General features: G+C 44.7%; 1 protein-coding gene across 1 annotated transcript in view; it reads right to left on the bottom strand.

Moving 5' to 3' along the window:
• MTDH (metadherin) overlaps nt 1-26,804 on the bottom strand; it is a 59,232-nt gene that overhangs the window by 6,654 nt on the left and 25,774 nt on the right. The window contains exons 6-11 of the mRNA XM_068237702.1: nt 23,262-23,348; nt 22,426-22,524; nt 19,557-19,681; nt 7,366-7,479; nt 2,563-2,673; nt 1,199-1,400 (exon numbers count right to left, since the gene is read on the bottom strand). Of these exons, the coding sequence (XP_068093803.1) occupies nt 1,199-1,400; nt 2,563-2,673; nt 7,366-7,479; nt 19,557-19,681; nt 22,426-22,524; nt 23,262-23,348 (738 nt within the window). The remainder of the gene's footprint in view (nt 1-1,198; nt 1,401-2,562; nt 2,674-7,365; nt 7,480-19,556; nt 19,682-22,425; nt 22,525-23,261; nt 23,349-26,804) is intronic.

Here is a 26,804-nt window from a genome sequence, read left to right as displayed (position 1 = left end):
CACTTCCTACATCGTGCTACTGATGCTCAAACAAGGGAAATTACAATAAAAGGTGGGTATCCTCAATACATTTACTACACACTACTATACGTCATTACTGCTCCTGTTTAAAATGTACCCGAGGAGACATAATGAGATAAACATGTGTATGTACAGTGCAAAACATTAATAACCAGGCTGTTTAATGTGCTGCCTGAAAGAGTTCATTTTTAGGCATGGAAGTGTCTTGTCAGGAAATATAAAACATTATTGATAAGCAAATTACAGCCATAAAAGTTTTCCTGGCAGAATACAACTTCCGAGGGCAGGAGAAAGATACAAAAAGGTCAATAGTTCATGCATTTTAACTCTGGTGCACTTAATAGACTTCCATTGAGCAGAGACAATAAAACATTCAATCTACTTTGTAACTACTTAAATATAAAATAAAAGTAGGCACACAGATCCAATTGATTATTTTCATCCTGGGTGAATTATAAAGTGCATCAGAGCTGAAAAATATAAAAAAAGATTTATACATACCTGGGGCTTTCTCAAGCCCCATAAGCTCGGATCGCTCCCACGCTGTCGCCCGTCTTCTGCAGCGCCAGTACCGGGTCCTGTCACTTCAACCAGTCCGGGCCAGTCTGAAGCAAGGGAAGTGTGCTCTTTAAGTATCTCTCCAGCAGCCGCCGGAGGGATACGTAGAGGGTGCACTTCTGCGTAGGCTGGCTAAAGTGATGGGACCCGGTACCGGTGCTGCAGACGGCGGCGGCGTGGGAGCCAACCGGGCTTATGTGGCTTAAGGAAGCCCCAGGTATGCATAAATCTGTGGTAATTTTCATCTCTGGTACACTTTAACCACCTTGGTGGTAATGACTAGCTCAGCTTGTCCATTACCGCCGCAGTGGATTTCTCAGGCCCTGGGGGGTCTTTTTTTAAACAAATTTTTGGAGGGGGTGTAGCTAGCACTTGGCTCGAGTTGCCGACGGCCCGCTCTGATCCCCCAATCGCCACTGTTTTATACATAACCCCCTACGGAGCCCGCAATCGGAGGGGGGGGGGGGGGTAAAAAGTGCCCAAGGACTTGGGGGGGAAAGTGTAGCTGGCCTAGTGCTAGCTACACTAAGTTAAACCATTTTTTTTTTTTAAAGACACAAGAACGCCAGGGTGGTTAAGTAAACTTTGTAGAAGTGAGGAGCATCATGCGCATATTTACCTTGTGAAGGAGGGGGCACAGTGTTCTGCTTGGTAGGGAGCGCACTGTTCTGCTTGGTAGGAGGCGCACTGTTCTGCTTGGTAGGAGCAGTGTTGACCTCCTGTGGCTGCTGCACTAGGGGTGGACTCTTCTCAGAGACGTTGTGTATGGCAGATGCTGTAGACTCTATGAGCGTAGTATGCACACGGGTCTCCTTCACAGTCTGATCACACAACAAGAGACAAACAATCAGGTACTGCAGAAAATTCATTATACAACTGTGCAGCCCTCTACACAAGCTATGACAACACTACATTTGCTGAAAATGGATTTACCCCAATTGCCTGAATTGAAGAAAATTATTTTTTGTTGTAAATAAAATCACTAAGGCCCCACACTAAATCGTTTTGCCAGCGATTTCGGCAAAACGCTCAAGCACCAGCGCTTTTTAAAGCGCTAGTGCAATACTACCCTATGGGCCCGTTCTTACTTGGGCAATATGCGTTAATCGCTGGCGATTAACGCAAATCGCCAAACGCAAACGTGTAGTTTGCACCATTTTTAGGCCATTTCCCGGCGATCGCGTTTCAGTGCTATAGAAGTGCTAAACACGATAGCTAAAAAAAAAATCACCAAGTGTGAATGGTGATTTTTTTTTCGCGTTCAACGCAAAAAAACTCGCCATAGCAAAACACTAGCAAAAACGCTCTCCACGTCATGTCCACTTGCGTTTCACATCACTCCCATGCTTAACTCCTTCAAATCCAGAAGGAGGAAGCACTGGAGTGACGTGGAACGCAAGTGAACATAATGCGGAGTGCATCGGTTACAGGCGGCAAAATGGGTGAGTCAACCCTCCTTTGCTGCGGCCAACAACTTGTAATCATAATTTTGATTATGATCAGCGGAGCTCAACACTAGTCAAGAAGCTGTTCGCTTGATTAGTTCCGATTAAGATAAGCTGAACTGTTACAAGAGAAAAAATTCCAACGGTTTCCCTCTCGCTCTGACATATGTTCATGAAACTCCACTTACAAAGGACCGTTTCCATAGTAATCTCATATTTTTTTAGATGACATGGCCTGGCTTCAACTTTCACTGAAAGAATGCCAGCAGTTATTTCTATTGACCCTGATGTCCTACAGCAATATGTACTTCCCACAATGCACCTCAGCCCCTTCCCTCACATGAGAACAATGAAAGGGGAAAATAAAACTGCTATTAGCACAAAAAGGATAACAGATGGCCAGACATTCTCTTCCATACATATTGCAAAGTCTGCATTCGTATCACAATGTACTCACAGGGGAAATCAGACACAGAAAACAAGTGAACTGCAAAGACGCTGCATGCATATTGTTATGCCAGACTTGTGCTGAATTTACCTCTTTAGACTCGTTAGTTTTTCCAGTGACTGATGGAATAACTACAGGTGCTGGAGGAGGGGTCGTATTCTCTTTATAACCATCCAGGGCTTCCCGTGTGCTTTCTGTGTCCTACAAGGAAAGTGTAAAGAGTTTAGCAAAAAATCTTTGCAGAGGATTTCACATCTATCAAGGCTGGTTCCTTTGGAAACAACTAGACTCCGCCTACAAGTACGTTAGTAGCTTTTTTATAAAAAAAACAAAAAACAAAAAAAAAAAAACAATTGTTTCCACTTTTCAAATTCTGCTTACTTGTGCGAGTGTGTGTTGCCTCAACAGACAAATTATCACTGAGTAGTGGGCGACGGTCATGTTTAGGAGAACTCCCCGAGAAGCATGTGACTAGTTTGGTCAGGTGATAGAAATGCATGGCTCCGATTTGCTAGTCGTGACCATGTGCTAAAGCAGGATGTGATCACAGCAAATCAGAGCTTTGCAAACCTATCAACTGATCAAACAAAGCACATGCTTCTCCATGAGTTCTCCTAGACTAGACCATCACTATACCTCAGTAGTGAGAAAGGAGCGGCAAACATTGGCATTCCTCTCACTTCTCTCTATTCCCCTCTGCTGTTATACTTGATTGCCTTCTGATACCTGCTGTGCAGCTATCAGAAGGCAGTGAAGAGGGCTATAATGATTGCCTATGTTCAAATTCCAGCATATACAGCAGCCAACAGCCCAGCGATCCAATCTGGTGGATGGCTTCCTCCGAAAGCATTGTTCTACCCACTCACCCAGCTCCTGCATAACATCAATCCCACGGCGCTCCATTGCCCCCCCCACATAGTAACAGAATATATTGCAAGCCTACAGGCTAGTGATGCGTCTATCAGCTGCAGCCCTCGATTGTAGCCGAAGGGTAGAAGACAAATGGATCGGCACCACTTCAGCTTCAGTATTTTGTGCTTTTTTTATTCATGTGAAAGACAGCAGCAATAACACACTGTTTCGGGGACCTTTTTCAAATTGCATCAGCCATAATAAAAAACAAACAAAAAAAACCAGTAGCCAGAGGGATCGGTTATTGATCCCTGCCAGGCAATATTTACTGATGTGTGTACGGGCCTTAAAACAAAAAGAAAAACAAACAAGTAACTAATTCTACACTATATGGGTCCGAATTAAAAAAAGCAGCCAAGTTCTTCAATGTTCTGTACATGAAGCAGTTAATCTGTCTTCGGTTTCCCTATGCAAAACATGGTCTGTTAAGCCTCGTTCACACAGGGGGATTTCCATTACCTGACAGAGACCGGTACATGATCCCTTGAGTGGGAGAGCACTGCCGATGCTGTACAGATGCGTCATCAGCCTCCAGGCTTGCGACGCATCTGTTGCTGTTCGAGGAGGAGCTGGGCACAAGCGGCAAGCGATGGAGCGGACTCTCGCGCATGGGGGTGCAGGGAGAACACAGATTATGCGGCGCTCGTACATCAGAGGTCACTAGAGATACGGAACTCTGGACCTTTAAGCAGGTGTGTGTATACTGTACACACCGGTGGTTTGACCCCAGCTTCATGGCCAAGATCAAACCAGTATGTGTACTCTGCTTTATATTGCTATTACACACAATGCAGTAAGTGGTGTTCTGATAAGAGACTGGAAAAAAAAAAAAAAAAAAAAAAACCCATTGGTTTGATAGCCTGACCCTGGCTCAAAGACAGACAGCAATTTTCTTATTAATTCTAATTATATTTTTAGCACCAAAAAGTACCATATTTTTAGGACTATAAGACTCTCCTGACCATAAGACGCACCTAGGTTTAGAGGACAAAAACCAGGGGGAAAAAAGTATATACTAAACCTGGTGCAGCCATGGTGAAGAGGCATCTTGTGGATTATGCCCCCTTTGTACCTCATGCCCTCGTGTCCTCCTCTGTCCCCCATGTGTCCACCTCTGTCCTTGTGTCCCCAGTTTGTCCCCCTCTGCATGGGCACAGTTCAGCAGGTTGGAGGTTTGTATTGGCAGGCGTTCACAAGTCAGGAACTAGCTGCATTTCAACTATAAGACGCTGTGACTTTTTCCCCCCACTTTAGGGGGAGAAAAAGTGAGTCTTATAGTTAAAAAAATACAGTAGGTAAATTACTAATAAACATTTAAAAAATGTTTGCTTGCAAAAGCTTAAAAGATTTTATTGATAAGGTATGGAAGCAGCTTATGGTAGAAAACCCAGGATGAAAGTTAATTGAATAGAGGCCAGAGTGAGAAGACTCACTCACACTGCACAGTTGTGTTCTGCACCCTCCTTCCAGCACAAGCTGACTACTACCATGAACTCCGACAGCTTGGGGACTTTCACTTCACACATGCAGTGGGGACATGGGGTGGAACTGTGGAGGGATTACTGCACGCTTTTAGATACTGTCATGCTAACAATGGCACAAGTGCACATTGCAGTTTAGATTCAGAAATTTGTACTCATAAATGTAGTTTTTGCTTCAAGTTCCTGTCAAATATATACACAACCTGAATACACAGTACATGCTAGAAAAAAACCCAGCTAAATCATGTATTAGGCTCCCTGCACACTGCAAATCCGTTTTGCGAACCCGATTCCATTTGAAATTCCAATTTTCCCTGAATGCAAGTAACAGAAAAACAGAGTTAAAAAAAAAATGCAGCATGCAGTAACGATAAACAAAAAAAAAGAAAAAAAAAAAATGAATAAAAAAAAAAAAAAATGAAAATAAAGAAAATCGGAATCTGATGTCAAAACAGATTAAAAATCGGAATCTCATGCAGTGTACAGGGAGCCTTATAGATGTCAATAACCAAATGCAAATTCACAAGGAAATGGGGGATTCAGGGATGATTTTCTCTTCCTGCAATGGCCAGAGCTGTAGCAGTTTAAAAACCTGACAATTTAAGGCTGTTGAAGAGTAAAGCCTGGTACACACTTCAATTATGATTGACCAATCACTGATCAATTTTACCACTTCCCTGTAGTATGAGGGCCAACAGATATAGAATCTGGAGGTGGGAAAATTGGTGATTGGACAATCCGATTTGAAAATGTACAAGGCTTTAAAGGGAACCTGAACTGAGTAAAATTATTTAAAATAAACACATGATGTGGCTGCAAATGATTACATACTAACCTCACTGCCAGTTTCATCTGAGAGGTTCACCATTTTCTTCCTACAGTGATCCCTTCCAGTTCTGACAATATTTTGTCAGAACTGAAATATACCAGTTGCTGTCCGTTATACATCAGCAGCTGTCAGATACAACTGGATGTGAAAGGTAATGTCCATGTTTCCCTATGGCTCAAGTGGGCAATATTACAGTTTAACTGTGTGCTGACCAGGAAGTTGTTATGGGGTAATTGGCATTTTCAAGATGGAGGACAGAAAATTTCATTGATCAAAGTAGATAAGCAGGACGCAGGAGAGGAGAAAGAGATAGAGGAGTAGACTACACAGGAGGCAAGTATGACTTCTGTATGTTTATTTTGACTTAATTTTCAGTTCAGGTTCTCTTTAATGTCGTCATAATAATAAGGTGAAATGCACACATCCAATTTTTCCACCTCCATGCAGCATGACAGTGATAAAAGTAACACGATGAATAAAATGTATGACGATTTCCAAGACACAAAAGGGGGAGAGAGCCCTGGCCTTGCGAGCTTACAATTTATAAAGGAATGGGGGGGGGGGGGGGGGGGTACAAACAAAGGGGCAATGGGTGTTTTAGGACAGGGCTTCCCGACCCTGTCCTCAAGTGCCACCAACAGTGCATTCCGGAGGACGGGTAAATTGCGTGTAAATTCTTGTAAACGTGAATGTGAGCCGGTAATTCTAGAGGACAACAGAAGCTCCTGTGCAGAGCCGAGATTACGGTTGGGTTGGGTTGGTATCTGGAAACTAGTGAGGAGATGTATAGGGAAGAGAGCTTTGTAGGTTAGGGTTAAAGCGGAATATAACCCTGCATTTCAACTTTGCTCTAAAACATTATTTACAGTATATTATATGCAACCAGTATTTTTGTTTTTACTAGACTAGCATTGGAAGGGTTACACACAGAGCTTTAAAGTTCCTGGAGAGATATGCAGACGCATCCGAAGTTCAGATAGATACATTTTGTTTACTTAAATGTATCTAAGTATGGAATGTGACTCACTCTCTCTGACTGTGCAGGAGCTGGAGGACAGCCAAAGAGTGTAACATTCACCACTTGTTACATTCTGTTTAGTTAAAATGTATCTATCTGAACTTCGGATGCGTCTGCATATCTCTCCATGGAACTTTAAAACTCTGTGTGTAACCCTTCGAATGCTGGTAATATAATATAATATAATATGCTGTAAATCAGGGGTGCCCATTAGGTAGATCGCGATCTACCGTTAGATCACTAAGGACTTCATGGTGGATCCCAACCACACTACATTTTCCATTCTGTATATACAACTGTGCTCCTAAAATTGTACATAGGTAGATCATTTTGACTTACTAACTTTTTAAAGTAGCTCGCAAGGCGAAAAAGTTTGGGCACCCCTGCTGTAAATAATGTTTTAGAGCAAAGTTGAAATGCTGGGTTATATTCCGCTTTAAGAGTTTAACTGGATCCTCTGGTTAATTGGCAGCCAGTGAAGTGCTTGACAGAGAGGGGCAGCAGAGGCAAAGCGAGAAGATGAATGAGATGAGCAGCTGATTAATGCTATGGGCAGATGTTGTAGGTAAGCTCTCATACTACATGGAAATGGTAACATTGGCCAATCAAACTTTGATGTGTGCAATTCAGCAACAGATTTCAGAAGTATGTACCTGTGTGGGGGAACCAGACTCTTCTCCCTGCTTCTTCTTCTTTTTCTTCTTCTTGTTCTTGCTGCCGGCTGAAGTTTGGGCAGATTCATCCTTCTCTTTTTCATCATCAGATGCCTAAAAGCATAAATCAGATAAAACACTACTGATTAGGGAGCAATAAACTAATTGCATAGCTGAAAAGCAGAGAGAGTAATGCTAGGTACACACCATACAAGGTAAATCTAACAGAAAATTGTATGGTGTGTACTTAGCATAACAGCTTTGTAAAGGCCTATGTAAACACAGACAATGCTTTGCGACTACACAACACAAACAGAGCATGGGGAGAACACTGCTTATAGCTGCACTTATTAATGAATCAAATGTGTACGTGTTCCATAGAGGTGGGGACCACTCAGTTCTGAGGAGGAAGTTGTCCTAAAGGACAATGAGAGGAAAATCTTAAGATGATCTCCTGTGAGAAGAAGCCTCATATGCAGGAGAGTGCGGTTGTGATCTAAGTGTCCCTGCGAACAGCAGAGGTGGTCCAGGAGGACGTGGGAAGCTTCTGGAAGATAAAGAGACTTCCCTCTTCGTAAAGTGAACCAGAGACGAAGCATCCTCATGTATTTTACCACATAGATCAGTGGGAACATTCGAGAAAACACCTACCTTGCTCTCTGTTTCATCCTTCACTTCTCAGCCTGCTTGTTAACAGCCCTGAAAATCCCAGACTGAGCATGCAGTCTGGCTTTGCTCAGGAATCATAGCTGAGTGTCTTCTCTGATGTCTTTTCAAGCCCAAGCCTGCCCCCTTCTGGGTCTGCTTTCCTGTTCTGTATATTTACAGCATCACAGAGAGCTGTGATGAGCTGCTAATGTAAGGGTATATTGAAAAACTTTTTTTTTTATCTATATTTGTTAGTCATAAGAGGTTTTTGGAAATGGTGATTTCATTTTGCACACAGCCCACTAAATAATATACTTTTCTGATGAATTGTGTTTTGCATGGAGTTATAGTAAACACAAAAAAATGGCACACCAGAGCGGCAAAAATACCAGGTATAGCATTTATTTTGTAAAATCTATCGAGGCATATGTTTATCTTGTGCCAAAGCGTTCATCTCTGGTTTCCTTTAACCTCCTTAGCGGTAACCCCGTGTGTGACACGGGATAAGCCGCCGGAGGGTGCCGCTCAGGCCCTGCTGGGCCGATTTACATTTTTTTTTTTTTTGCTGGACGCAGCTAGCACTTTGCTAGCTGCGCCAGCACACCGATCGCCGCTATCCGTTGCGGCGCCCCCCCCCCCCCCGACCCCGTGCGCTGCCTGGCCAATCAGTGCCAGGCAGCGCCGAGGGGTGGATCGGGACTCCCAATGACGTCCCGGCGTCGGTGACGTCATCCCGCCCCGTCGCCATGGCGACGGGGGAAGCACTCCAGGAAATCCCGTTCTTTGAACGGGATTTCCTGATCGAAGCGGGTGGGGGGATGCCGCCGAGCAGCGGCTATCATGTAGCGAGCCCTGGGCTCGCTACATGATTTAAAAAAAGACTGCTGCGCTGCCTCCTGGCGGAATTTTTCATACCGCCAGGAGGGTTAAGCAAGTATATAACTTGTTATTTTAGGCAATTTTAAGTTACCGTAATCTTTTCAATCACAAATAAACTTCTTGAAACTAAATATGCACCTTATGGGTAAATGACATCCATAAAACATTCCATAATTAACCACTTGAGGACCACAGTCTTTTCGCCCTTAAGGACCAGAGCCTTTTTCTCCATTTAGACCACTACAGCTTTCACGGTTTATTGCTCGGTCATACAACCTACCACCTAAATGAATTTTACCTCCTTTTCTTGTCACTAATAAAGCTTTCTTTTGGTGCTATTTAATTGCTGCTGTGAGTTTTAGTTTTTATTATATTCATCAAAAAAGACATGAATTTTGTCAAAAAAAATTATATTTTTTTTTTACTTTCTGTGCTGACATTTTTCAAATAAAGTAAAATTTCTGTATACATTTTTGTCCAAATGGATTGTGCTACATGTCTTTGATAAAAAAAAAAACCCATTCAGTGTATATTTATTGGTTTGGGTAAAAGTTATAGTGTTTACAAACTATGGTACCAAAAGTGAATTTTCCGGGGGGCGTGGCTTGCTCATGGACGGGTGAAGACGCTCTTGCTTTGAGCTCCCGCGTCTGGACTTAATTATCAGCGACATTAGCGACTTAAACTAGTCTCCCTCGCCTCATTTCACTATGGGAGGTAGAGACAACAAGAAGAAGAAGGATCAGGGGCAATCTAACACGGCCCCAGCAGCACAGATCCAGCACTATCTTAAGCCGATCACGAGAGCTGACGACTCCGCTGGCACCTCTAAGATGGCGCCCGAACAGCAGGGGCACAGCCCCATATCACAGCCCACAGAGGAGAACTCAAATCCAAAGACCGTGACCACTACAAAGGGCCAGTCTTCACCGATGCAGAATACATCTCCAAGGGCCAATAAAGATAACAAAGGTCAGTCCTCACCTTCCCCGAACACGTCTCCAAGGACGAACCCTGGCACACAGGCCTCCCCCTCCTTCTCTATGTCACCTAAGGCGCCAGCTGGAATGGCGGGGCTATCCTCTCCGACTCATTCAACAGGGTCAACATCTTATGAGGAGGTCGACTTGCATGACTATATTAGGTCTCTACCCACGAAGGGAGACCTAGAAGCCTACATAAGCAGACTGGAAGCAACGTACAAAAGGGAGATCTCGGAAGTGAAGCAGGAGATAAGACACATAGGGAACAGATTAGAGGACACGGAAAAACAGGTCGAAAAGCTGGAGAAGAACCAATCTGAACAGCAAACTACCATCGACACACACTCCCAGCAGATAAATGATCTTTACTTACGCCTGGACGATCAGGAGAATCGTCATAGACGCAACAATCTCCGTGTTAGAGGCATCCCAGAAGCCATCAAGACAACAGAGCTTATCCCGACCCTGCTTTGCATCTTTAATAAAATACTGGGCAAGGACAAGGACGACCATATCGAGATTGATCGGGCCCATCGCACCCTGGCCCCTATCAGTACCAACCCGGATAGACCACGCGACGTTATCTGTCGCATACACTATTATAAAGTCAAGGAGGCCATCGTGACCGCATCAAGAGACCTGGAGGAGATTGATTTTGACGGGGCAAAAATCTTGATTCTGGCAGACCTCTCCAGATTAACCCTCCAGATGCGCAGAGCAGTTCGTCCGCTTCTGGCCATCCTACGAGAGAAACAGATACCCTACAGATGGGGGTATCCCTTTCATCTACAGGCACATCACGAGGGCAAAACTGCTTTATTATACAGCCCCGATGACCTACAGAAGTTCAGAGACATCCTCCATCTACCAGAAGTACAACTGAATGAATGGCCGCTACATGCCGCAAAACCGCCAGTTAGCCAGCCTCAGAAGCCGAGATGGGCCACTGTTAACAGAAAAGGGAACCGCTAATCAGTCCTCATCTTCGCTCCTCCTATGGATCATTTCAGGAAGACATTTGCTTCACTCCTTGGGTTTCGAGTTATTCTCCCTTTAAAGGTACTGTAACTATTGCTCCATGTGATCTGTTGGGCCCCGAAAATTGCCGCCATAGCCTAACGTCCCGCCTTTCCCTTTTGTATTCATATACTCAAACCTCCCGCGTGCACGAGACGGTTTATCCCATTCACATAGGGAACTTTCTCTGGGCCCCCTTCGTAATCCTATGCGCGGCCCACACCACGGAGAGGTGTGAGTCTCGGGGTCAGACGATTATTGGAAAGCGAACTCCGCAGAGCTTAAGTCGAGCCCTGGCTGTGCAGAGGAGGCCTTTGCCGCGGAACTTTGAAGGGAGAAATGCCTGGGGGGCAGACAGGGTCGATTTGGAGATGTCTATGGTTAATTTTAGTTATGTTAAACCGCTGTTACGTACAAATGCCTTACTCCGATAAAGTTATATGTGGATAGGGATTGATGCATGTATATTGTTTAAATACGTGTTATTCCACACTACTCAGGGTCTATGATACATGGTGATATATTCAAGGCCCTCTGTACGCACACCACTATTTTAATGGCTGGGCCACTTGCCGTTAAACGTTCCCATGTATGTTGCCCTTCTAGGTCAGGTCAATGTCAGTGTAAGGGCTCTGTTCACATCACCTCCACTAAAGGAGACCTTTGCTCATTGAGTCCGGCGGGGGCTCATGTATAGAGTTGGGTGTTAGACCACACGTTACGTGAGTTTCCTCTCCCCACCACATGATATACTGGTTCCGACCAGTGCTAAGACCACTTACATTGAGTTCTACGAGGATGATTTTATTCCTCGTGTTTTATGTTCTTTTCTTATTTAATTTCCCATTCCCCCTCAGCACCACTCCCCCCCTCCCTCACTCACCCTCTGCCACCAAGCCTCTAACCAAGCAAGGGACCCCAGGGCCAGTTGCTGATCGGTGCAACAAAATAAGCTTCATGCCCACTCAGAGACCCAAATGTCAGCCAATAAATTAAAACCATCAGACTGCAAGTGCGCCACCTACAATGTGCAAGGTTTTAATAATCCCAATAAGAGATCACAGATTCTTTATCATCTGCATAAACAGAGAGTTAAAGTGGCCATGCTGCAAGAAACACATTTCCGAAGCGACACCACTCCCTGTATTAACAATCGCTTTTTCAATAGGTGGTACCACAGCACATTCCCCGACTCAAAATCAAAGGGAGCTTCAATTGGCCTCCATAAATCCTTCCCTCTGACAGACATAGACACTCTAGCGGATCCACTAGGCAGATATGTCTTTTTGAAAGGTAAACTATATGGTAAATCTATAACATTTGCATCCCTTTATCTCCCTAACACCAACCAAGGACAGCATCTCCTACGCTATCTAAGCAAACTTGAAACTTTTGCTGATGGTGTTATAGTGGTTGGAGCAGACATCAACATGTGCCTTAATCCCAAACTAGATTCCTCCAGCGAACAGGGACATATCTCATACAAATTAAGATCCCAGATAAAGAAAAAACTGCGGGATCTCTGTCTGGTGGACAGTTGGAGGGTGTTTAATCCAGGCGCCAGGGACTACACGTTCCGCTCAGCTCTACACAACTCATATAGTCGCATAGACTATATCCTAGTGTCGCACTGCCTACTGGAAAAAACACAAGCAGTGGACATTGGCATCCACATCTGGTCCGATCATGCGCCCGTATATTGCTCCCTTAATATGTCCACGGACAGTTACAGGGGGTTTCAGTGGAGACTAAACAATAATTTACTAAAAGATGATACCTGTCTTGAGGACATCAAGAAAGCCATATCAAACTTTGTATCTGATCATGCCAATGATACCACTGCGTACCCCATTAAATGGGAAGCATTAAAGTGTGTGCTGCGAGGGGTATTCATATCCCATGGCGCCAGGGTTAAAAAGGAAAAAAGCAGGAAAATTTCCTCCCTTCTAGCTCTAATAACAGATTTAGAAAACAAACAAAAATCAGGCATAGATACATCAGAGGCTTCTGCTCTCCAGCTGTCCAGTAGGAGACAGGAACTTCTGGCTCTGCTAGATGAAAGCTCCCTAAGGGCTAGAGAGAAACTAAAGGGGGTATGGTATGAGAAAGCAGACAAATGTGGTACACTCCTGGCATCCAGTTTACATCCCAGAAGTAACCAGTCTCTCATCCCCCAAATCAGAACCCCCAAAACCGACGGCTTAAAACACAAATCCTCTGAAATAGCCGCCGCATTCAAAGACTATTACTTAGACTTGTACAATTTAAAAGGCAAATTTCACAATCTGAATGCAGACATGCTCTCCAATAAAATCAAACAGTACATCTCTCAAACGAAACTCAAGCAGATAGGGGAAGAGGTAGCTAAAGAATTAGATAAAGAATTCTCAGAGGCTGAAATAGCTACTGGCATTCAGTCCCTTAAGAATGGGAAGAGTCCGGGTCCCGATGGCCTGTCTGGTGCATTCTTCAAAATCCTCTCAACCGAACTCACCCCTATACTTCACAAAACCTTTAATGCCATCTCAGGGACCTCCTCTTTCCCGAAACAGGCACTACAAGCACACATTGTGGTGATCCCCAAGCCAGGTAAAGACTCCAACCTATGCAGCAGCTACCGCCCCATCTCCCTAATAAACCTAGACATCAAGCTGTTCTCAAAAATAATAGCAGAGAGACTCAAGTCCATTCTCCCTTCAATAATACACACCGATCAGGCAGGGTTCACACAAGGGAGAGAGGCAAGGGACAACACCCTAAAAACCACCTCTCTGATACATAAAGCAACGAAAGATGGCAGTCAGATGTGTTTGCTTACTATCGATGCGGAGAAGGCATTCGACAGGATCCACTGGGGTTTTCTCAGAGAAACTTTAGCTCAAGTGGGGTTGGGACAAAACCTGATTCATAAGATCTTAGGGTTATACGCTGGCCCGTCCGCAAGGGTCCGTGTTAATGGGATCCTGTCGGATGCCTTCCCCATCTCCAATGGGACGAGGCAGGGTTGCCCCCTGTCCCCAATGCTATACATATTGTGCATAGAACATTTCGCTGAAGCTCTGCGCATGAACCCTGATATCAAAGGCCTTCAGTCTGGCGATCAGCAATCCAAAATAGCCCTGTATGCTGATGATCTGCTTCTCTTTATTACCGAACCACAGATCACCCTACCAAATTTTTTAAGAGAGGCGGAACGCTTTGGAAACCTCAGCAACTTTAAAATTAATCTAGCCAAATCCGAAATACTCAACATCTCTATTCCAAAGCATAAAGCAGATCTCCTTAGGACTTCCTTCCCTTTCAGATGGGCATCTCGCTCTATTACATACCTGGGTGTCCATATCCCAGCAAATCTGTCAGAACTATACCAATTAAACTACATCCCCTTGCTAGACAAGATAACCCAAGACCTCAAAAACTGGTCCAAATTGAAAATCTCCTGGCTAGGCAAGGCAAACGTCCTTAAGATGGATATACTGCCACGCCTTCTTTACGTCTTCCAAGCCATCCCGATAAACGTCCCTAAACCTTTTTTCTCTAAACTTAGAAGTACAGTCATTTCGTTCCTGTGGGGCGGTAGGAAATCACGTTGCCACTTCAATCTGTTGGTCAGGCCCAAACCAGAAGGAGGTCTGGGCATTCCCTGCTTTAAAAAATACCATGAAGCTGCCCAGCTGATCCTAATTTTAGACATATTCCATAATGGCTCGCAAAAACACTGGGTTCCCATAATAACTGCAGAATCTCCGGTAGACCCTAGAGCTCTTTTATGGACTACCAAAAATCTCAGACCTTCCAGAAACGCATTACCATTCTGGATCAGGGAACTATTGGACGGGTGGGACAGGGCCAGAGCAGCATACAACATATCCTCCATTCCCAGTCCCCTGAGCAGTATCTTGGATAACCCACAATTTAGCTTATTTATGCACGCCCCTAGGTTCCTGGGCAGGGACAGGTCTGCTTGGCCGCAGATCAGACACTATATCACAGGGCGTTCATTGTCCGCTTCTGAAACATGGGATGTGAGAGACACTCCTCAACCCCCCATGCAATGGTTAGTAAAATCTTTATTCCAGGGGTTCTACAGAAAATTATCCAAAGCAGGGAATATACACAGAGACCTCACCTTCTTCGAGCAACTGTGCTCCCTACAGGGAAAACCAGATCATATGATCTCACAGGTATACTCTATGCTGGTCTGCTCAGTTGGGGAGATCAACCTAGAAAACATCCAGAACAAATGGCACAAAGATCTGGGTAGGGTTCTTGAACCAGATGAATGGGAGAAATCCTTTACCCTCTCCCACAAAACATCTCCCTCAATTTTAGCCCAGGAGAGAAACTACAAAATATTCTGTAGATGGTACAGAGATCCACAAACCATACACAGATTTGACCCACAGACACCTGATATTTGCTGGAGATGCTCAACCCAAATAGGCACCTATTTTCACACCTGGTGGGCATGCGAATCTATCCAGCCCTTCTGGAAACAGGTGTTTAAACTACATGAATTACTGTACCTAACCCCCCTCCCCTACCTCCCAGAGATAGCTCTATTATCCATCCTACCAGGATCTATCAAAAACATTAAAAAATCCATATTACGCTACATTTTGATATGCGCCAGATTGCTGATCGCCAGACTTTGGAAGAACCCCAGGCGCCCCTCGGGAAGGGAGTTGTTTCAGGAAATAAACCAGCTAATGAGACTAGACGATCTAATGTTATCCGCCCAAGCGAAACAGGATCTATGGTCCCAAAGATGGGCAATTTGGATTGATTTCAGGGATACAGATAAAGCTCTTGTGTTCTGTAGTTCTGCCTAGTCGTTGGGCCTCTACCCAATTGATGGAAGTATCGGGACTAGGTGCCCCACCTACAAGATGGGTATAATTGTAGGTCCTTTGGTTCCTCAATGCTAAGTAACACCATAGGGGCTGGTGACACCCTCTCTTTCCTCCCCCCCCCCCCCCCTCCTTCCCACCCCAACCCCAATTCCTTCCACCTATTCCCCCTCCCCTCCTCCCCCCCCCCCTCTCCTTGTTTTTGTATATAAAACCGGGATACAGTTCTGTCATTGGATAAGTATGTTAGCGTGTTGTCACAGTGTCCATCTTACCTTACTGTCTATCTATAAGTATGTTTACTGTTGCAATTGAATGTGAATATCATTACCTTGGTGACAACCGTCTGTTATTATCTTGCTGTTTCCTTGAATAAAAATAAATTTTTCAAAAAAAAAAAAAAAAGTGAATTTTCCCATTTTGAAGCATCTCTGACTTTTCTGACCACCTGTCATGTTTCATGAGGTGCTAAAATTCCAGGATAGTATAAATACCCCCCAAATGACCCCATTTTGGAAAGAAGACATCCCAAAGTATTCACTGAGAGGCATGGTGAGTTCATAGAAGATTTTATTTTTTGTCACAAGTTAGCAGAAAATGACACTTTGTGACAAAAAAAATAAAATAAAAAAAATGTCCATTTCTTCTAACTTGCGACAAAAAAAAAAAATGAAATCTGCCACGGACTCACCATGCCCCTCTCTGAATACTTTGAAGTGTCTACTTTCCAAAATGGGGTCATTTGCGGGGTGTGTTTACTGTCCTGGCATTTTGGGGGATGCCTAATTGTAAGCACCCCTGTAAAGCCTAAAGGTGCTCATTGGACTTTGGGCCCCTTAGCGCAGTTAGGCTGCAAAAAAGTGCCACACGTGGTATTGCCGTACTCAGGAGAAGTAGTATAATGTGTTTTGGGGTGTATTTTTACACATACCCATGCTGGGTGGGAGAAATATCTCTGTAAATGACAAATTGTTTTTTTTTTTTTTTGTTTTTTTTTACACACAATTGTCCATTTACAGAGAGATTTCTCCCACCCAGCATGGGTATGTGTAAAAATACACCCCAAAACACATTATACTACTTCTCCGGAGTACGGCGATACCACATGTGAGACTTTCTTGCGGCCTAGGTGCGCTAAGTGGCCCAACGTACTATTCACAGGTCATTTTGAGGCATTTGTTTTCTAGACTACTCCTCACGGTTTAGGGCCCCTAAAATGCCAGGGCAGTATAGGAACCCCACAAGTGACCCCATTTTAGAAAGAAGACACCCCAAGGTATTCCGTTAGGTGTATGGTGAGTTCATAGAAGATTTGATTTTTGTCACAAATTAGTGAAAAATGACACTTTGTGAAAAAAACTATAAAAATCAATTGCCGCTAACTTTTGACAAAAAATAAAATCTTCTATGAACTCGTCATACACCTAACAGAATACCTTGGGGTGTATTTTCTAAAATGGGGTCACTTGTGGGGTTCCTATACTGCCCTGGCATTTTTACGGGCCCAAATCCGTGAGTAGTCTGGAAACCAAATGTCTCAAAATGACTGTTCAGGGGTATAAGCATCTGCAAATTTTGATGACAGGTGGTCTATGAGGGGGCGAATTTTGTGGAACCGGTCATAAGCAGGGTGGCTTCTTAGATGACAGGTTGTATTGGGCCTGATCTGATGGATAGGAGTGCTAGGGGGGTGACAGGAGGTGATTGATGGGTGTCTCAGTGGGTGGTTAGAGAGGAAAATGGATGCAATCAATGCACTGGGGAGGTGATCGGAAGGGGGTCTGAGGGGTATCTGAGGGTTTGGCCGAAGGATCAGGAGCCCACACGGGGCAAATTAGGGCTTGATCTGATGGGTAGCTGTGCTAGGGGGTGACAGGAGGTGATTGATGGGTGTCTCAAGGTGTGATTAGAGGGGGGAAATAGATGCAAGCAATGCACTGGCGAGGTGATCAGGGCTGGGGTCTAAAGGCGTTATGAGGGTGTGGGCGGGTGATTGGGTGCCCTAGGGGCAGATAGGGGTCTAATCTGATGGGTAGCAGTGACAGGTGGTGATTGATGGGTGATCAGTGGGTGATTATATGGCAGAACAGATGTAAACAATGCACTTTGGAGGTGATCTGAGGGTAGGTCTGGGGCAATCTGATGGTGTGGGAGGGTGATCAGATGCCCGTAAGAGGCATGTTAGGGTCTGATCTGATACGTGGCAGAGACAGGTGGTGAATGACAGGTGATTGACAGGTGATTACAGGGGAGAATAGATGTATACAGTACACGGGGGGGGGGGTCTGAGGTCGTTCTGAGGGTGTGGGTGGGTGAATGGGTGCCCGCAAAGGGGCAGATAGGGGTCTGATCTGATGGGTAGCAGTGACAGGTGGTGACAGGGGGTGATTGATGGGTAATTAGTGGGTGTTTAGGGTAGAGAACAGATGTAAACAATGCACTTGGGAGGTGATCTGACGTCGGATCTGCGGGCGATCTGATGGTGTGGGTGATCAGATTGCCCGCAAGGGGCAGGTTAGGGGCTGATTGATGGGTGACAGTGACAGGGGGCGATTGATGGGTGATTGACAGGCGCTCAGTGGGCTATCACAGGGAAGAACAGATATAAATCATGCACTGGCGAATTGATAAGGCGGGGTCTAAGGGCAATCTGAGCGTGTGGGCCGGTGATTGGGTGCCCACAAGGGGCAGATTAGGGTCTAATCTGATGGATAACAGTGACAGGTGGTCATAGGGTGTGATTGATGGGTAATTAGTGGGCGTTTAGAGGAGAGTACAGATGTAAACAATGCACTTAGGAGGTGATCTGACGTCGAATATGCGGGCGATCTAATGGTGTGGGTGGGTGATCAGATTGCCCGGAAGGGGCAGGTTAGGGGCTGATTGATGGGTGGCAGTGACAGGGGGTGATTGACAGGTGGATCAGTGGCTGGATAGTGTAATGGTTAAGGGCTCTGCCTCTGACACAGGAGACCTGGGTTCGAATCTCGGCTCTGCCTGTTCAGTAAGCCTGATCCTATTCAGTAGGAGATCTTGGGCAAGTCTCCCTAACACTGCTACTGCCTATAGAGCGCGTCCTAGCGGCTGCAGCTCTGGCGCTTTGAGTCCGCCAGGAGAAAAGCGCGATATAAATGTTCTGTGTTTGTTTGCTATTACAGGGGGGATAGAGGCATACCGTACCGGGGGGGGGGGGGGGGGGGGTGTGTGATCAGGAGGGAGCAGGGGGCAGTTTGGGGCATAAATAAAAAAATAGCGTTGACAGATAGTGACGGAGTGATTGATGGGTGATTAGGGGGGTGCTTGGGTGCAAACAGTGGTCTGGGGGGTGGGCAATCAGAGGGAAGGGGGGGGGGGGGGGGAGATCAGTGTCCTTGGGTGCAGACTAGGGTGGCTGCAGCCTGCCCTGGTGGTCCCTCAGACACTGGGACCACCAGGGCAGGAGGCAGCCTGTATAATAGGCTTTGTATACATTACAAAGCCTATTATACATTTAGTTACCGGCGATTGGGCAGCTAGTAACCCGGCAGCGCTGGCGAACGGCCGGCGGGTTACAGCGCGAGGGGGTGGAGCCTGTCGCAGGCGGCTGATCGCGTCACAAATGACGTGATCGCCGCATAACCACGCCCACCGCCGTCCCCGCCGATGGGCGTATTGCGGTAGTTTAGGCCCAGTCTTTGCCGCTGCCCATCGGCTGGGGGCGGTCCTTAAGTGGTTAAATACCACATTTGTGTAAATTAACAAATTGATAAATGACCCCTATTAGCTCAGTAAACACGCTGTATGTAAACAGGTGGGGTGAGACACGCACAGTTACCTTTGCTGCTTCCTGTTCCGGCTCTTCAATCTGTGCAGCAGGCACGGGTTCCTCTTCCCCGTAGTTGCCCCATTCCTCAGCGGGTGCGTTCCAGTCAGAACTCGGGTCAGCGGAACTTTGACCATCTGGAAATGATCACAGTTCAATATCCAAGAAGCCAGATATATGTAAATTAATCAATTTGTAAATTCTGAAAGGACCACTATCATGAAAAATTGTGACGTTTAAAACACATGTATGCATACATATATGATGTACATTTGACCCACAGAAAAACACACCATGAATCACTTTTTCCTATGCAGCTATAACTTACAGTAAGGCTTGGTTCACACCTAAATCTGTGACACTTCCAGTCCTGTCCGTTTTGCATCACAGGATTGAAACTGTATACCCTTTTGTGTGTGAACATACCCATCGGAAACTGATACAAAAACTGACAGGACTGCAAATGTTCACCTTTTGTGTGTGAACCAAGCCATAGAAAACTCATAAAACTGGCAGGACTGAACACTTATGTGTGAACCCAGCCTCAGTGCTAATAAGCTGAAAAAAACACTTTTCAAAAAAAAGGTTTTGGATTAGGCCACCTCCTTATAGGGGATTCGCAGCATTTTCTTTATTCTTTTTAAAAGCACTCCCAGGGAAGGACCTGTACCAAGATACCAGCAAGCCTGCCTCCTTGCCTGCACAGACAGTTGTGGACTGTGCCACTGCTATCCAAGGGGTGCTTTTGAAAATACAAAAACAATGAAAATCAATGAAAATCCTGAAAATCCCCCATGAAGACAACTAGTCCACAACCTGATATAGTAAGTGACAGTTAATAAATGTTACAATGTTTCATGGAAGTGCTCCGTTAAACATCAATCCTTGCTCAGTAACAAACTTGCTAAATATAAATCATTTTGCACATCTACGACTCTTCTAGCTAAGTTTATTACATTTAGCATTCATTGTATCGATTACAGTACAAAAAAAAAAATCTATATCAGTAGTATTCCGGGCATCACATTAATAGAGGTTTTAAAGCAGGGGTAGGGAACCTTTGGCTCGGGAGCCAGATATGGCTCTTTTGATGGCTACATCTGGCTCACATACAAATCAGTAGGGGTTGATTTACTAAGCTAGACTGCTCAAGCAGCGCAGTTTAGTGTGGCAGCGCAAGTAATATTTTCAAAAAGTGCATGCTACAGACAGCCTATTGGGCCAAAGTGCGGGGATCTCGTCCTACAAAGTGAAGTCAGCTAGATAATTGATCAGTTAAAGGGAACCTAAACTGAGAGGGATGTGGATGTTTCCTTTTAAACAATACCAGTTGCCTGGCAGTCCTGCTCCTCTTTGGCTGCAGTAGTAAGTGGATCACAAGCCTGAAACAAGCATGCAGCTAATCCAGTCTGACTTCAGTCAGAGCACCTGATCTGCATGCTTGTTGAGGGGCTGTGGCTAAAAGTATTAGAGACACAGGATCAGCAAGAGAGTCAGGCAACTGGTATTATTTTAAAAGAAAAAATCCAGATCTTCTCAGTTTAGGGTCTCTTTAATCTCAGAGCGCAGCTCTGAGAGCCGAGCGCCGAAACTGGGCGCCGTCACAGCAGCAATGTTTTGTTGCGCGCCCTGCGTAGCAGTAATTCAGGGCTCCTTCGGCTGCCAGACCCCGAATTACATCTCCCTCCGAGTTGCGACAACTCAGAGGGGGGGAATAGTATTTAACGCCATCTCGGAGTTTAGCGGCAGCAGGGAGAGCCGTCATTCGGCTCTCCACGTGCCAAACTGAGGGGGGCGCCAAAGAATATGCACCCAATTGTACAAGCTGACTTGTACAAGTCAGTAGTTCTCTGGTCTGGCTCTCAAGGAAATTGCTGATGTTGCTGTAATCCAAGAGAAGCTAAAGACATGTCTGACACTTCCGCTACCTGGCGGATCAACTGTATACACATCACCCTGGCAACAGGGATGTGAGCACTACTGTCCCAGTTTGAAACATATTGTATGGCTCTCACGGAATTACATTGTAAAATACGTGCAGTTTATGGCTCTCAGCCAAAAAGAGGTTCCTGACCTCTGTTTTAAAGGGAACCTGAAGTGAGAGGAATGCAGAGGCTATTCCATTACAAACAAATGCAGCTGCCTGGCTGTCATGCTGAGCTTTGGCTTTTTCTAACCTGCATGCAGCCAGTGGAGTCAAAGCATCTGATCTGCATTCTCATTCTGGGCCAGTGATAAAGTATTACTGGCAGACTGTCAGAACAGAGGTCAGGCAACTGGTATTATTAGATAATAAAGATGGCAGGCTCTGCATTCCTCTCACTTTATGCTCCCTTTAAAGTAAACCAGAGACTATCAAATAGTAGGAAATTATACTTACCTGGGGCTTCCTCCTGCAGCATAAACACGCGAGTCCCTCCCCGTCTACCGTTCAGCCGCGATCAGCTCCGGAAACTGGCTCAGTTGTGTCAGTCTGGGTCCACTGCACAAGCTTGGGAGGTCTGTGCATGCGCAGAAGACCCAGACTGGACCCGACTGAGCCAGTTACCGGGGCTGATCGCAGCTGAATGGCAGACCACGGGAGGACGGCGAGGGACTCACGTGATTATGCTGCGGGAGGAAGCTCCGGGTAAGCATCGTTTCTATTTAATAGTCTCTGGTACACTTTAAGGCAATTTGTTTTAGCTCTACTTTCTGTCCTGATGGCTGCAGATGCAGCATTATGAGGGACGTCACATGCACACCACTCTTCTGACAGACAAAAAAAAAAAAAAAAAAGGATTCACATTGTAATGTTGCATCTTATACCTTAAACAGCAATGAAGTATACATTTATATATGCATAGGGACACAAAAGCAATTCCATATTTAGTATACATACTTAGACCAGACCACTCGTCATCTGCACTGGGCTCAGCAGGGGTGGCTTCCCATTGGCTATCAGATGCACTGGGCTGCGGAGCTGAATCACTGACAGCAGCTGCGGGAGAGACGGTACAGTTAGAGACAGTATATTAGTACAGTTACACTACTACAAGTGTGTAGGATTATGCTGTGCTGCATCCTGTCCATACAGCTCAAGAAAACAACCAGGGCTCATGTATCAATTACTGACATGTACAGCAATGATGCATCAAAGCCAAAGAACTACTTTTTTGGAAGATTTTTTTTTTTTTATGGGGGTGGGATCGGTATTTGGAACACTGGTCGCTTTTCCTGTTCTTTGCTGCGGTTACATCAATCAAGAGGGTTTGGGGAAACATCAACAAGGGGAAGCCAGACAGCAGTAAATACCTGACAGTAATTCTTATGCAACCCAATGGTAACAAAGAATGTATTACAGTAGAATCTCATTACAGTAAACTGATATAGTAAACCCCCCAGATCCCAACCATGCCACTTTATGACTATACCATGTATGATGAATCCTGATATAGTAAACTACTTGGCCTATAAAGAGATTCTACTGTAGTAGGCCTCTTGCACACTGCAAGCAAATCAGATTCAGATTCAGATTTTTAATCTGTTTTTACATCCGATTCCGATTCAGATTTTTAATCTTAACTGCATGCTGCGTTTTTTGATCCGTTTTTCTGTTGAATGTATTCAAGGAAAATCGGAAACGGAATCGGAATCGGAATCGGAATCGGAAAACGGATTTGCAGTGTGCAGGGAGCCTTACAAGGCTTTACCTAGAAAGCGTGAGTATCCACATACCAGACACAGTGCTGTTTAGTCCAATGCTGGAGAACGCGGGAGGTCTCTGCTCTGATGTTTTGATCCGTTCCACAGTTGTCCAAGGAGCTACAACACAACCAAGCAGAGAAGTAAATGTATACACAGTATTAATGCACTCCAAGGAACATGGCAAAGTACTTCAAAAAGAGTGTGTGTGTGCGCGTGTGTAAAAAAGGACAACCCCCACAGCCATACAATGTTTAGGCAAATATATAGGTAAGCATGTGGCTAGCAACGCCAGACAAATGCAAAAGTGTGGCTTTAACAATTACCTCTTATAAAGGCCGCTATGATAAACTTAATTCAAAACACTTGTGCAAATACATACAAGATGCAAACTTGAGTAAAAGGCTGTTTATGGTTTGTATTGTTACATTTTACAGCTCCAAACCTGACAGGTTTTCTTCTGGTACTTATCTCCTCACAGGGAAGGGGGGTTTAACGTTTCATTCATCATTTCAAAACAATCCCAGATTAGCAGTCAAAGGGGGAGATTTATCAACGCATTACCGACAGTTTTTTTCTTCTTAATCTGTTCTAAGCAGGGAGAAACAGTTCTGCATAATAAGAACCTTCTTAAATCCTAGGTAATAGTGGCAGTTTAGCATGAATTTCTAGAGCTGCACTACAGTTAAGAAAAGTGCAAATCCATCCCTAAACTTGCGCAGATTAAGAAGTGCTTGAAAGCAGTTCTACAGATGTAGAACTGCAGGCTAGACATGATTTGTGATGTGCTCCTCCCACCTGCTGAATCCCTCCTCAGAGCCTGCTGCTATCAATACAGCAGGTGTGTTGGTTACCTCAGCAACAGCAATTCCCCTCACACACTGCACTGTCTGAGAGACCTTCCTAGCTCCTCCTATTATACAACAGGTTTAGAAGGAATCTGCACTATCTAATGATTTCTTAAAGCGGAATATAACCCTGCATTTCAACTTTGCTCTAAAACATTATTTACAGTATATTATATGCAACCAGCATTTTTTTTTTTACTAGACCAGCATTGGAAGGGTTACACATGGCTTTAAAGTTCCTAGAGATTTCTGCAGACACATCCGAAGCTCAGATAGTTACATTTTGTTTACATAAATAGATCTAAGTGTTGAATGTGACTCACTCTCTCTGACTGAGCTGGAGGACAGCCAAAGTGTGTAACATTTAACACTTAGATACATTTATGTAAACAAAATGTATCTATTTTAGCTTCGGATGCGTCTGCAGAAATCTCCAGGAACTTTAAAGCCCTGTGTAACCCTTCCAATGCTGGTCTATTAAAAAAAAATGCTGGTTGCATATAATATACTGTAAATAATGTTTTAGAGCAAAGTTGAAATACAGGGTTATATTCCGCTTTAAGATCCCTGAGACAGTTCTGCACGGATTTCTAAAAACCTACTAATATTTTGCCTCAGACACTCTTGATAAATCTGGCCCACAGAGTCCATTTGTCATAATAGTGTGCATGCAAGTTGGCTTGCCTGCCACCATCTTTGTATAGGGTAACTTGCCAGGGACTGCGTAAAAAACGAAGAAAAAAAACACACACACACACACACACACACACACACACACACGGAAACCTTAAAGGGAACCTGAAGTGAGAAGTATATGGAGGCTGACATATTTCCTTTTAAAACAATACCAGTTGTCTAGCAGCCCTGCTGGTCTATTTGGCCACAGTAGTGTCTGAATCCCACCAGAAACAAGCATGCAGCCAATCGCCAGATCTGAAAAAAACGTCCGAAAAACCTGATCTGAAGCATGCTTATTTAGGGTATATGGCTAGAAGTATTAGAGGCAGAGGACCAGCAGGACTGCCAGGCAACTGGTATTGTTTAAAAGGAAATATGGCAGCCTCCATATCTCTCTCACTTCAAGTGTGCTTTAAAAATTCCCCATGTCTCCACTGTGACAGCTACAAAGGAAATGTGCAACTCCTAGCGCATTTTAGGCTCTGATTACACTATGATGGATTTGTGCAGCGCACAGTGACTGTGGATGCGATGTCACTGTCCACACTACACAACCCTTGTTCTTTTTTTCAAGTGTTTGGAAAACGCACAAAGATCGGGACTTGAGGTTTCATAACAGAGTCCAGTGATGTTCCCATAGCTCAGTTATGCTCCAATCTGTGAAATGGACTATTTTTGTCTTAAGTGTGAATCTGGTACAAATCTACACCTCGTGTACACTTTTAAGTTAACTTTTTTTTCACCATCACAGTAGCCCTTTGATCCATTAGACACCACTAGGAGGAGAGGTTGCACTACGAGTGGCAACTGACTTAAAGGGAGCCCAAGATGAGAATCATTTGGAGGCTGCCATATTTATTTCTTTTTAAAGAATACCAGTTGTCTGGAAGTCCTGTTGATCTCTTTGGCTGCAGTACCGTCTGAGTCAAAACCCCCAAAAAAATCTCTACAGTGCATGCGCAGACTGCTCCTGGGAGCGTGATAGAGGTCGCAAAAAGAGGGGCGCTGAGGGGGACTGGAGTACCCACTCAGTGATGGCGTGGGCACAGGGCGGATGCAGGGGGCAGGTAGATACCCCAGGTAAGTTAAAGGGCACCTGAAGGGAGAGGGATATGGAGGCTGCTATATTTATTTCCTTTTAAACAATACCAGTTGCCTGGCAGCCCTACTGATCTTTTTGCCTTTAGCAGTGTCTGAATAACGCCTGAAGCACGCAGCTAATCTTGTCAGAACAGACAATGTCAGAAACACCAATCTGCTGCATGCTTCTTTAGGGTCTATTACTAAAAGTATTGGGAGGATCAGCAGGGCTGCCAGGCAACTGGCATTGCTTAAAAGGAAAAAAAGTATGGCTGCCTCCATAATCCTTGTTCTTCATTTGCCATTTAAAGTGAACCAGAGACGAAGCACCCTCATGTATTTTACCATATATATCAATGGGAACATTAGAGAAAAACACCTACCCTGCTCTCTGTTTCATTCTTCTCTGCTAAATCTGCCTGTTATCAGACCTGATAAGAATCCCATACTGAGCATTCAGTCTGGCTTTGCCCGGAATGATTATAGCTGAGTCAGCCTTCTTCTGATGTCTTTTCAAGCCCAAGCCTGCCCCTTTGGGGCTCTGCTTTGCTGCTTTGAGGATAAATAGCAGCAAAGCAGAGCCACAAGGGGGCAGACTTGGGCTTGAAAAGACATCACAGAAGACTGACTCAGCTATAATCATTCGGGGCAAAGCCAAACTGAATGCTCAGTCGGGATTCTTATTAGGGCTGATAACAGGCAGATTTAGCAAAGAAGAATGAAACAGAGAGCAGGGTAGGTGTTTACTGTCATGTTCCCATTGATATATATGGTAAAATACATGAGGGTGCTTCGTATCTGGTTCTCTTTAAACTTTTTTTTTTTCCCTCCGATTAAAGCGGATCTGAGATGAAAAACTAACTACCGTATATACTCGCAAGCAAGCCGAATTTTTGACCCCCCAAAAGTGGGCCAAAAGTTGGGGGGTCGGCTTGCTTGCGAGTCATGTGTGGGTGGGTGGGTAGGTGCT

The sequence above is a fragment of the Hyperolius riggenbachi genome, chromosome 5, assembly GCF_040937935.1.
Source record: "Hyperolius riggenbachi isolate aHypRig1 chromosome 5, aHypRig1.pri, whole genome shotgun sequence".
NCBI lineage: Eukaryota > Metazoa > Chordata > Amphibia > Anura > Hyperoliidae > Hyperolius > Hyperolius riggenbachi.
The sequence above is the reverse complement of the archived record's forward strand: the minus strand, read 5'-3'. Positions and strand labels throughout refer to the sequence as shown.